Source organism: Budorcas taxicolor, chromosome 21, assembly GCF_023091745.1.
Source record: "Budorcas taxicolor isolate Tak-1 chromosome 21, Takin1.1, whole genome shotgun sequence".
NCBI classification, from domain to species: domain Eukaryota; kingdom Metazoa; phylum Chordata; class Mammalia; order Artiodactyla; family Bovidae; genus Budorcas; species Budorcas taxicolor.
The window spans coordinates 65,406,816-65,419,711 of NC_068930.1; the positions used below are offsets into that span (position 1 = coordinate 65,406,816).

General features: G+C 39.2%; 1 protein-coding gene across 1 annotated transcript in view; it reads left to right on the forward strand.

The window, feature by feature from the left end:
* The window catches only part of VRK1 (VRK serine/threonine kinase 1), a 79,756-nt gene that overhangs the window by 41,712 nt on the left and 25,148 nt on the right, over positions 1-12,896 (forward strand). The window contains exons 4-8 of the mRNA XM_052659958.1: positions 4,600-4,669; positions 5,543-5,630; positions 9,645-9,753; positions 9,872-9,964; positions 12,282-12,414. Coding sequence (XP_052515918.1) covers positions 4,600-4,669; positions 5,543-5,630; positions 9,645-9,753; positions 9,872-9,964; positions 12,282-12,414 — 493 coding nt within the window. The remainder of the gene's footprint in view (positions 1-4,599; positions 4,670-5,542; positions 5,631-9,644; positions 9,754-9,871; positions 9,965-12,281; positions 12,415-12,896) is intronic.

A 12,896-nucleotide genomic window follows, 5' to 3' on the forward strand; every position in this document is an offset into this window, starting at 1 on the left:
TTCATCTGTTTTACAATTTCACTTGCTAATATCCTTCTCATGGCTCTACTTGTTTTAGTTTTTATGTGTTAATTTTATCTCCCTAACTAGATTTTAAAGGCCTTGTTTTAAAGTTTGTTTTCTTTATGCCACCCTTAAATGCCTGTTTTATTCTTTTCAAAACTTTTTGGCCATAATTGCTTGCCACCTTGTAACTTCCTAATGCGCCTGTTTCTGTCTCTTGTCTGTGCCTTTTAGCGCAGGCCTGTCTGTGATTTGTCTTCACTTGTGATAGGCAGTGCCATAGCTCTGTTCATTACTAACCTGCAGTTCTTTTATTCTCATAGAGCTTTGTAGAAGTCAGAATGATTCATCAAATACAAACATGTGAAATGATTATCACCTCTTTTCAGTATGAAGATCAGAACTGTTTATGAACATTTGCTGTTTAAACATCAGGAGCTATTAAATACCATTTTTTTCAAAGAACAAGTATTATTCTTTGGGGAAGCTTCATAATTAATTACCCAAAAAGCAAGATATAAAACTATAATACAGAGGTAATTTTATAAAATAACTATATATAGAAAGAAAATATAGTATTTCCAGATTTTCTAAAGTGAATTGGTATTTTATCTTTAGAGAAAGAAAAAAAAATATTTAAGAAATAAAGGCAAATTGATTTTTAATGTGAAATTAGACAATAATTTATAGCATATCAAATCAAACAGTGGTTCTCAGCTCCGGTTACACGGGATAATTGCAATCTCCAAGTGCAGGGCTGGGTTATCCGTATTTTTGGTAAAGTCTCCTCAAGAAATTCTGTTGTGCATCAAGGTTGAGAGCCACTGGTGGGGTCTGGCGCCTAGAGCACCGTAGTTCTGAAGTCTTCAGTGGGATTCTGTGCCCATGCCATGCTTACCTTTGCCTATGATCCTTTTATTCCCGGGGGTCACCAGGTGCCCTGTGCTTCTGGTAGGCTTTCTGTCTCCGTGTGGAGGACTGGTTAGAACATTTGATTATTGCACTCATAGTGTTAACGGGTATGCACAAGAGCTCCAAATACTAATCCACACATTTCTTACATTTGGTCTTGAAGTGAAGTAACAACTAACACATTTAAGATAGATGTGTAGGTATATGCTAGGTATAGTCTCCGGAGAAGGCAGTGGCACCCCACTCCAGTACTCTTGCCTGGAAAATCCCATGGATGGAGGAGTCTGGTAGGCTGCAATCCATGAGGTCGCTAAGAGTCAGACATGACTGAGCAACTTCACTTTCACTTTTCACTTTCATGCATTGGAGAAGGAGATGGCAACCCACTCCAGTGTTCTTGCCTGGAGAATCCCAGGGACGGGGGAGCCTGGTGGCTGCCGTCTATGGGGTTGCACAGTCGGACACGACTGAAGCGACTCAGCAGCAGCAGCAGGTATAGTCTCTGTCCTCCTCAGTGACCGTGTCTGGTTAACCCTTACTGACTTATGGGAGTGGTCCTGGACTCACGGTGCTGGGTCACCTGTGATGGAGACCTGAGAGACACGCTCTGTATTTTATTTCAGGAAAGTAAACGTGCAGAGAGAAATGGTAAATTGGATAATGCAAGGAGGAAAACGTCTTTCTGTGTTTGTGGTTTTTTTAATACTGATTTATTTGCATGGGGTCTTGGTTGTGGCACTCGCGCTCTTTTGTAGTGGCAGGCAAGTTTCTCTCTAGTTGTGCTGCCTGGGCTTAGTTGCCTTTCGGCATGTGGGATCTTAGTTCCCTCACCAGGGATTGAACCCCTGTCCCCTGCACTGCAAGGTGGATTCTTAACCACTGGACCACCAGTGGACCACCAGAAGTCCCTCCTTCTGTGTTTTTCCTTATTAACAGATTGTATAATGGATTACTTCATTCAGCCCCCCTTTGTGGTCATGTCCTGAGCTAGTAGCAAAACTGGGGGTAGAGGTCAGGCTTTGGGATCTTGTATTCTAACAGTTCTTTATGTTATAGTCTGTTCCCAGCGTGTACTAATAGATATCTGTAGTCTGAAGTTCTCTGGAAAGAAGTTGAAGACTGATGTTTAATTTCCCACACTGATGTTATGAGAAGTGACCTGAATTTTCAATTCATATATCATAATTTTTTGGTAGGAAGGAGAAACTTTATACAGCTTCATTTTTAAATGGCAGCCAGTTGCTTTTAGATGGTGCTGTTGAAATATATCACATTTTAATTTTTTTTCTGTTGTCATCTTCATTTTGACACTTAGAAGTCTTAAGGAAACGTTTAGTGATATTCTAGTTAAAATGTCAGTCCCAATTTCTTTTCTAAATCTTGGCTATTATAGAGTTGGCAAAGTATTTTAGATTTGAAGTATGTTAATAAAATTTTTAGTTATGAGTTAAGGTATTTTCTTCAACAGAAATAGCTGGCTTTGGCTGGAGTGCAATGCCAAGGAAGTAGGTCCTTTATTTTGTTATAATGGAATTTTATTGAATTAGAAAAAAGGATGAAATGAGATCAAAGAGTCTTTATTGTAATGGGACTTTCAATATAATAGCTTGATTTATATAGGTTGATTCTTATTATTATAAGTTTAATAAATTATTGCCTGAAGGAAAGCTTGAAAATTAAAGTTGATATGACATAGGTTGAAACTGAATAAATCAGAATTTTATACAGATGGTAATAAGCCAGGAATGTGTCTTAGGAAACTCCTTTCAAACCTGAGTTATGAGCTACTCTAAAATTTAGCCTTTGGAGAGTAACTTCCCAAAATTCCTCTCCTGAATTTCCATTTCTTACACTGAGTCTGTTACTCTTGCTGCAGGCCTGTTCTCAGCCATGGGCTCTAAGCATTCACAAGTGTCTGCCTGGCTCCCATTGCTGCAAGGAAAAAACTACAGGTTATGGCAAAACTTGCGGTTGTGAGTCCACAGGTAGTGATTTGGCACACCTTAGTATATTGGTTAGTTTCTGCTTCTTAAGACATGGTATACAGCCCTTGTATACCAGTCTCTTCCAAAGCTTGCCTGTAACAAATAAGGCTAGCTTATTTTCTGGTTCTGATACCAGTATTATGTATGTTGCTCTTTTGCTGTGGAATACTTATTCTTAGTGGCTACTGCCTGACTCTGCATATTGTCTAATCTATCTTCCTGTAAGTACTTAAACTAGGGATTTCTATTCTTCTGAATAACAGGAAATCTGAGATACTAAACTGTGTATTTAGAGTAGTTTTGTTTAAACTTTAAGGAGCAAAATTAACTTCTCTGACAGAGTATCTTGAATAAAGAAAACGTGAACATATATTAAGTATTTGCATATTTGTGGAAATCTACATATTTCTGCAAATTTTCTCTCTGGTAAGGTAGACTTCTCTTACCGCTTCTTCTAATGCTCTGGTGACCCTGGAAGTCCGGTTACACAGACATTCTGACTGAAATAACTTTCTTCCCGAACTTCTCCAAAAGAAAACAGCCCCAAACTTAGTTTAGAAATATTAGCCTCCTTATTTGAAAATTTGATACTTTTCAAAATTTTTTAGACTGTTAATAATTAAGATAATATCAACATGAACTATCAAACATTAAATACTGATCAGTTTTAATTATGCCAAACTTACTATTTAGAAAGTTCACAAAATTATGTTTCCCACCATCCCAGATTTATTTAGCTAGGCAAAACTCCCAACAGGCTGATGTTTCTTATTTTTCAAGTACTTTTTTATGAATGTAAGCCTCTTTACAAATAATTTTGACTGTTCATATCCCTTAAATGAGTATAGTTCATTAACATTGGTGGAAAACGTGCTTGTTGAGCCTCGTTCCCCTCTGAACTTTAAATTACCATGCAGGGAATAAATTGCAGGGTTCCCTCCTTGAAAATCATAGGAATGAAAACAGAGGATCTAGTCACGTAGACATGTTTGCTTGCTCTGGGGTTCCAGAACACTTGTCTTGGTGATCAGATTGGTTTCCTGCCAGTTAGATGTAACTGTAATGAGAAATAGGAAAAGAGTGGGATTTTGCCACTAATGGGTTAAATCAAGTGTTGAAATTTTTGTTAAATCTCAGAAATAATCTTGTAGCCCCTTGGTGAAACAGTTAACATGGTTGCTGATCTTTGCTTAAGAGACAGTGTAATAATGGTGAAAATAAGATTAACAATTTTCCTTAAATTTCTGCAAAGATTAAGCTATATATCTGATTTTGTATAGTTTACCACATGTAGAAATGAGCCCTGAGAAATACAAGACTTATGGACTCTTCTGAGACTATCTGAAACATATCCAAGCATTTTACTTAGTCTCAAACACAGTTTATAAACTGAAATATCAAAATCACACTGTTGGAAGAGGGCTTCCTAGGTGGCTCAGATGGTAAAAGAATCTGCCTACAATGCAGGAAGCCCAGGTTCGGTTCCTGTTGGGAAGGTACCCTGAGGAAGGGAATGGCTCCTCACTCTAGTATTCTTGCCTGAAAATTCATGGTCAGAGGAGCCTGGTGGGGGAACAGTCCATGGGGTCACAAAGAGTTTGGAAAGAAAAATTGATACATTAGTATTTTTTGAAGGTTCATTGAAAATAACTCAGTGATTTTAACTAATGTGTGTACTAATGAACTCTTTTATTTTAAGGAACCCAGTGATAATGGACCTCTTTTTACTGAATTAAAGTTCTACCAGCGAGCTGCCAAACCAGAACAAAGTAAGAAATACAGTACACATGTGTTTGCACTTTTAAAATGACCACTGGTTTTGTTTTTTGTTTTAAGCCAAGATTAGAGCAGTATGGTTTTGTTATTTTTTACTTTATAGATAGATTGTACTTAATGAGATTTGTGTGAAAGAATTTTGATCTCTTAATGGATTTGTTACGATAATATTTCACTTATCTTGATAATACAGAGTTAATAAATAATATGTGATTTAGGACATAGTGTTAAAAACTGAGAGTTAGCCCTAATCCATGAGAATGGCTCAGGGATCTCCAAACCTTCTTCTGAGTGTTTTCCTCAGTTCTGGAGACCATGACTTGCAGGGTTGCCATCACGATGAACTAGAACAGACTGCCAAGGGGGAGGGCAGGATGTCTTCCCGCTCGCCTGATCCTGCCTGTCCTGTCCCCTTCCCCTGTTCCATCCCCTCTGCAGATCCAGGGAGTCTTCTGGTAGGCTGGTATTGGGTTTGGGAATCTCTCTAGAGGCTCTGTCTCTCCTTGAGCTTGATTTCCTGGCTGAGGACCTTTAGAATGAGGTAAAAAGTAAGACTCTGGAAATAAGTAAACACTTAGGTAATTGGAGATATTAATCTTAATGGCAGTACTGTGGTTTGACTTTTTAAAAAAATGTCTTTTGCAGATTTTTCATTTTAAAAACAACAGTTAGGGCAGGATAGCACAATTTTGTAGGTTAATAAAAATGTTTCAGTTGTAAAGTACTTTTCATTTATTGCTTATTATATACTGTTCACTTATTTTTTGTGAATTAAGGTGGAATCTTACACATTCTATTCTTGAAGATATAAAAACCTGCTTATGTATAACAAAACTGAAATCACATGCATGTGTTTTAACTTGTAGTTCAGAAATGGATTCGTACCCATAAACTGAAGTACCTGGGTGTCCCTAAGTATTGGGGGTCTGGTCTACATGACAAAAATGGAAAAAGGTAAAAACATGCGTGTTTTGTTTTTCTCCTCCCATTTTGAGCATTTATTGTTCAGTTTGATTAGTCAAGAGTTATGTACTGAGCGCCTCCCTACAGTACTGCTTGGCCTTCACCTGGATGTGTGGAGTGCCTTCTGCCGAGATGAACAAGGTGTTCTCTCTCGTCTGGGGGGCTTGTCCCAAGTGGTAGCGGCTGCCTGGAACCCAGCTGACGAGTAGGAACACAAAGCCAACTGTGCCTGCGTTATTTTTTTCCTCTTAATAATGAATAAGCAAAGAGAAAACTTCATGTTGCTTATGTCAAAGGGAGCCCTCGGGCTTCGATATGGCATTTCCTGTTAGAGACATCAGTATAATCTGCCCACCTTGATGAGATTTCAGCCTAGCTGATGAGAAAAGCAAAGTTGTTTGAAACAACCAGAGACCAGTTTAAGTGCCAAATTGTGTGATTCTGCCTTGTGTGTGTCTTAGGAATTCAGAGAGGAGAGGACATTGTTGGCAGAGTTGAGTTGGAGGAAACCTCCAATGCTTTTGATGCATAATTGTCACTTTAAAAAATATTTGATTGAATGAATAGAGTGTCGTTCAGCAATGCTGGTAGATGAGATTTGGAGAGTTGATTTGGTTGGAACTGGGATGTACTGGTTAGGATGCTCTCAGCTGCAGGTAAAGATAAAACTGACTCAGCTCTCTTAAAGTCACCATCAAGTGCCCGGGTTCGTTTATCTTGGCTTTGTTCTCTGTTAATTCTCCATTGTGCAGTCTCATGGTGACTGCCTATTTCTAGACTTCACACGCAAACAGTCCCCCCACAGCAGAAAATAGGGTTGCTTCTCGTGAGTTTCAGTTTCCTGGCAGGGAAACCATTCCCAAGGGTCTTGTGGCCGACGTCCCTCCATGTTTTCTTTGTTGGAGTTTTATCAGTGCTCATTCTTAAACCAGCCACTGGCAAGGGCAGGGTGGTCACGCGATGAGACAGAGGAAAGGCTAGAGAGCCTGAACCTGAGCGGGGCTCCGATGGACAAGATGGAGATCAGAGGAGCTGCTGGGGGGCGGCCAGCACTCTGCACCAGGAAGTTCTGATCCTGGAACCCAGGGAGCCCGGCAACTCCAGGGAATGGCCAGATAGTATTTTGTTACAGTTTTGCTGCGGCAAGTTTCTGTAGTTTTCATGAAATTTTTTAGAGAAATAGTATAGAGCAGACTAGATGCAGACTCTTGGTTTCAAATCTGTGTTTTGCCCCTTAAAATGTGTGTGACTGGGTACATTACTCCTTTCTGCCTCTGTTACCACATCTATGAGCTGAGTAACACCTACCCACATAATAAAGAGTACTACATGTAAAGCTGTTAGAATATGTGTGAGTGTTAGCTTTACTCTCAAAGGGGTCTTTAATCCCTTAAATATTAAGAACTGCTGGTTTAGAGAAGCACTGTAGATGAGGAATAGCATCTCCAGCGGGGAGTGACCTGAACACAGGGGCAGAGTAGGCGTCTGGCCTTCGGGGTGGCCTTGTGGCCATCGGTCTTTAACAAAGAAAGGGTGATTGCACACACATGACAAAGAGAAGGAAATGACTTGGAGAAAGAGGCTGAGGCAGGTAATGGAAGACATGGAAGAAAGGGCTCTTCGGAGCCTGTGTGCGGTGGGTGGCTGGAAGCTGCTACCGGTGCTTAAACAAGGAACAGACATGTTTGAGGCACAGCTGACCCCCCATTGACTCCCGGTGACCTTACCACTGAGCCCATGTCTTCTGTGATATAGAGTTGGCTGCAGATATCTTCTGAATGGGAAAGTACCCGTAAGGTAATGATTTACTTTTTAGGTTGAAGCTCTTAAGAAATAATCATTTTAGTTCTTACAAAAGTTTAAAAAAAAAAGAAAGTAAGACTCCTTCCTGCCCTTCTCCCCTGCCAGAAGTCCTTACTTCTTCCTGTAACTCATCTGAAGTGATGTGAATATAGTGCTTAGCACAGTGTTAGGCTCGTAAAAATGTTAGCTGCTATCGTTATTAAATCATTTATGCTGATTTATAGATTCCCATTATTTGCATTGTTTTATTCAAGTCCCCAGGAAAGTATACATCAGTGGTTTTGTTTTAGAGATGTTACTTGGAAGTAGCTTTTCTTTTAGTCCTCAGTGGTAGAAATAATTTTGTGGAAGAGCATGGTAAAGATTTCTGTGCAGTATACAGAATCTTGCTTCATTTGCTGTGGCTAGTTCACGCATGGTGAGAAGAGGGAGGAATTGTTGAGAGTAGCGGTGGGGTGATCTGTGAATAAAGACAGAGCTCCCGTCCTGTGATGTGTTAATAGATCTCCAATAGAATTAAACCACGTGTGCTTCAGCTCTCTTTCAGAGTGTCAGCAGAGGCTGTATTTTTGTTACCTACATGTTATTTTATAATAATTACACAATGATATCACTCATTTGTAAAAACAAACACATCCATGTGTCCTTGGTTTCCTCCCTCAACCTCTCAAAACCTATTGTACAGAGGAAATCAGGAAGTCAGCATCACTGTTCCCTCTTTATTATGTTTGAGGTCGGGGTACTGAAGGTCTTAGAAAACTGAAGACATTTTGCCACTGACTAATTACGTGACTTTGGACAAATAACTTTGCCTCTATAAATGTTAATTATTTTATTAAAAGATGTTTAGAAGGATCTCTAATACTTTTCCAGCTCAAGAATAGGTAGACTCTTGGATTTTTTATTTGGCATATTGCCTTTTAACTGTTAGCTCTTCCTTTTTCCTGTAGAATTGTCATGCTGTACTTTTATCTTAGAAACGTAAAATATGTAAGTAAGATTTTTGTGTCCTACTTATGTTTATTTATTTTGATATATTTAGTGTGGTGGTCAAAAACGTGGATTCACCACTTCCTAGAGGACAAATGACTAATGATCAGTTTTCTTCTGCTGTAAAATGGGGCTCCTGGGGGTGCCTGCCTCATCAGGGTGATGGGAGGTTTAAATGCACTGACATTAATACATCTAAAGTGCTTAGAATAGGGCTGTTCTCATATTTCAGTAAATGCCAGCTGTTGTTGTTACAGTGATTATTAATCTTATTCCCATTAGAAAATAGCTTCATACATTTTGACTGTTTGATACATCTTGGTTTTTTTATTGATTTATTGAATGGTTTAACTAGACAGCTCAGAATAAAGATAAAAGTGGTTCACAGAGCAAAAGATGAACCATCTCACTGCGACCAGGTGCTGCTTTCCAGTGCCCTGAAGTGTACTGTATACACAGCATACAGAAATACATGTATAGTTACTGAATCTTAGAGTTTCGGTGCTGGAAAAGACCTTAGAAAGCGTGAGGCCCCACTGTCTCGTTTGACACCTATGGAAATTGGGGCCCAAACAAGAAATGTGACTCAGCCAAGGTGACAGAGTTGCTTTTGTGGCAAAACTGAAAATCTTCATGTTTTTCTGGTACATTTACTGTTCCCCAAATCTTATCTGTCAAGTACTTAGTATACAGTTCTTTTATACCATCTAAGCAGTTTTATTGCATTTAGCTTTTGTTATAGCATCTCTTGACAGTCTTGATTTTAACAGAATGTAATACTGCTAAAATGTCCCTTAAAAATAGACAACAGTCAGAGACAGGAAGCTGATATCCAGAAGCATAAATTAACTTTAACTATGACAAAAATCAGTGATATTAGCCTTACTCAGATTATTTTATCTTTATTATCTTTACCATAAAGCATCTGTTGTCTTCTCTCTGTGGGTGTTTTTTCCTTGCATTGAATACGGTATCATGTAACTTGTTGAGACCAGGAGGCCCCTAAGATAAAAGGCAAAACCAGGACAGCCCTTGCAGCTCTTGAGATTTTTCATTGGAAGAACTAGTTTCAGATGTCTTTCTTTCCTTTCGCTTTTTGCTTTCTTACTAAACATTGCCTTGAAAAGAATTACTTTGAAAGGAGAGTACTCATGGCAGAGTAGGTTTTCCTGAGTTACATTTTGTTCATTGACTTTTCTTGTTTGTCTTTAGTTACAGATTTATGATAATAGATCGCTTTGGGAGTGACCTTCAGAAAATATATGAAGCAAATGCCAAAAGATTTTCAAGGAAAACTGTCTTGCAGCTAAGCTTAAGAATTGTATGTGAGCTACATTCTTCTCGTTTTTAATCCAGTAAAGGCTAGTTGTGTTGACGCTTGGTCCTCTGCTGGTTGGTGTCAGGTACTGCATTAATTTATTGTATATGATGCTTTATAGCTGGATATTCTGGAATATATTCATGAGCATGAGTATGTACACGGAGATATCAAGGCCTCAAATCTTCTTCTCAGCTACAAGAATCCTGACCAGGTAGCTTTATAACTTTAATTTCTACTGTTTAAAACCTGTTGTTTGAAAACAAATAGAGTTGCTATGAACTTCTGAACCCATGCAGAAGTTTTACTTTTTGAAGTAGATATGGTAATAATAATTTCTTCCTGACACTTTTATCTAGTTAACATTCTACATTTTTGATGCGATTTGTTGGCACTTTATCAAGTTGGCTATTTTGCCCTAAATAATATTCAGAAGAAGTACTTGTGATACAAAATGAATTTCAAATAGTTATTTGGGGGTGGGAGCTTAAAATTACACAGTGCACCAATGAATTACGCTTGCCTGTCTGCTTTGTCACTTTTTTTATTTCCTTTGTTCAAGAAATCCATCAAATGTAAGTGTTCTGTTACTTGGAAAATTTGCTCTTTAACATGTTGATTATTGAAATCAATTGGTTTACAGAAATATCTTAGCTGTCTAAATTTGTATAGGGTTTGGAATTCAAATATGCATTTTTTAAGCTTATTACATTGACTGTAATTTTCACTTTTTAAGGAAAAGAGAAAAGCTGATGTTATACCTTTTTTTGGGTCAATTTAGTTGGAGTGAGAGGGGTTTATAATTTTCTTGAAGCTGACTCCATGATTTTGGTAAAAGTCAGGTTTCAGTTCAGTTCAGTTGCTCAGTTGTGTCCGACTCTCTGCGACCCCATGAACCGCAGCACGCCAGGCCTCCCTGTCCATCACCAGCTCCCAGAGTTCACCCACACCCATGTCCATTGAGTCGGTGATGCCATCCAACCATGTCATCCGGTCGTCCCCTTCTCCTCCTGCCCTCAATCTTTCCCAGTATCAGGGTCTTTTCCAGTGAGTCAGCTCTTCACATGAGGTGGCCAGAGTATTGGAGCTTCAGCATCAGTCCTTCCAATGAACACCCAGGACTGATCTCCTTTAGGGTGGACTGGTTGGATCTCCTTGCAGTCCAAGGGACTCTCAAGAGTCTTCTTCAACACAGGTTTAGTTGAAGTCATAGTTGGGCCTCTGTATTTAATCCATTTCATATATGTTCTCACTTGTTAACTTGAGCTTGTGAAAGAAAGGGATACTTAGGCATTTTAGGTGTGTTAAGTCAATATACTGTACTTTTTTCTTCTTTGTCTTAGGCCTGACTTTGAATTCCTCTTGCTTAGCTTTCTCTTTCTCCTTTGGCTCCTCTTTCTTTTCCTGTCCTCCCCTTCCCTCTCTCTGTTACGGTGGCTGTAAGGAGCTATATAGGTACCTTAGAAGAAAGTTGCTCGTTAGAGCAGGCTAATGGAGAAATCCTAAAGGCAGCCACAGAATCTCCAGGCAACTTACTTTATTTGCATTTATGTTAAAAATAAGCAAGCAAGCAAACAATACATAGCTAAGAACCTGAATGGAAAGGATTCCGTTAATTGAAGTAGACCAGACTTACATAATAAATACAAATATAATTTCTCTTTATAGTTGACTGAAACATGCTGCCTTTTGTTCGGGTGGAGATATTTTTGCAGCTTGGTTATCCTTTGGGCATACGCTTTGGATGGGATAATTTTTTTAGTATTAGATGTATGTGCTCAATCCAGACCTATATTTTTACTTCACTTCCCTCCTGTGACCAGATGCATACATCTGCGAGACAGTTACCTGGAGTTGGAGATGTAATATGTGGCTCTGGGACAGAGGAAAGCCAAATTTATTAGCTTTGTATGCTAATCAGATGTACATGTACATGCCCATAGATATGTGTATACATTATATTAAAGTTTAGTTTTAATTATGAAGACTTGACTTTAACATATAACATTTAAATGTACCTAAGAGCCTCATCTAAAAGTTCTTGAGGTCATCATTATAATCTTGAAAATATTTTTATGAAGTGAATTGATACTTGATTATTCTATAAGTAAAGAGAGGGAAAAGTAACACGCCACGTGTCAGCTAAGTTAGCACTTGCACTCAGTGTGTGGCAGTTGTAGTGCGACAAGTATTGATGGTTTACTCTGCTCAGTTTTGTTTTTGATGCCATAAGAAAAAGTGTATGATTTATGATACTTGCTCAAATTGAGGAGACAAGATTATTACAAGTAAAGCACATACTTGCGTAAGAAAGTCAGCTGGTATTATCTGCACTGTAGCTACACGGTCATTTAATGTTTTTCTTTAAATAAAAGGCATTTCAGAATTAAGTACTTGATGTTGTTCGGGTGTTGGATCAAACATGTGGGGTGTCATAGTGTGGCTTTGTGGCAGAATCTGCCCTCCAGTGACAGTACTCTGTTTCTGAGCTTTACAGGCTTTAATTTGTCTTGGTGCTTGGACATTTATAGGTGTACTTGGTAGACTATGGCCTTGCTTATCGATACTGCCCAGAAGGGACTCATAAAGAATACAAAGAAGACCCCAAAAGATGTCACGATGGCACAATTGAATTCACCAGCATCGACGCGCACAACGGTGTGGGTATGTCCGAGGCACCTGAACCTTAGCTACAGTGCCAGTGCTTTCCGCTGAACTCCTGTGGCTCTTCATCCTGCGTCAGTAGATAAGCAGACGGATCAGAACTGAAGAGGCAGGATGGGGCGGGGGAAGAAGAGAGAGCTCAGGCTACTGCATCTGAGGGACAGGGCACCTGCTCCCCGCCTTCCTCTCACCTTCAGAGGTCGTGACGGGTCGGTGGCGCAGTAGTGCAGTCAGCTTCAGTGAGGCTTCTTTTGCTTTTCTTTAGCTTAATTGGAATGCTGGGGGTTTCCCCCATAAAGGTCTGTGTTTTTTTATGCAGCTACAACTTTGTAACCAGTAGACTTACTTTGTCACTCATTCAGCTGGCCTATTTCTTCAGCCGTTATTTCTTTTTTTCCTGTGTCCAACACTGGAGGAGCCAAAACCCCCAGTTCTCTGGGCTTCTTAATAGCTTGCAGCATTTTTAATATCTTCACATTTTC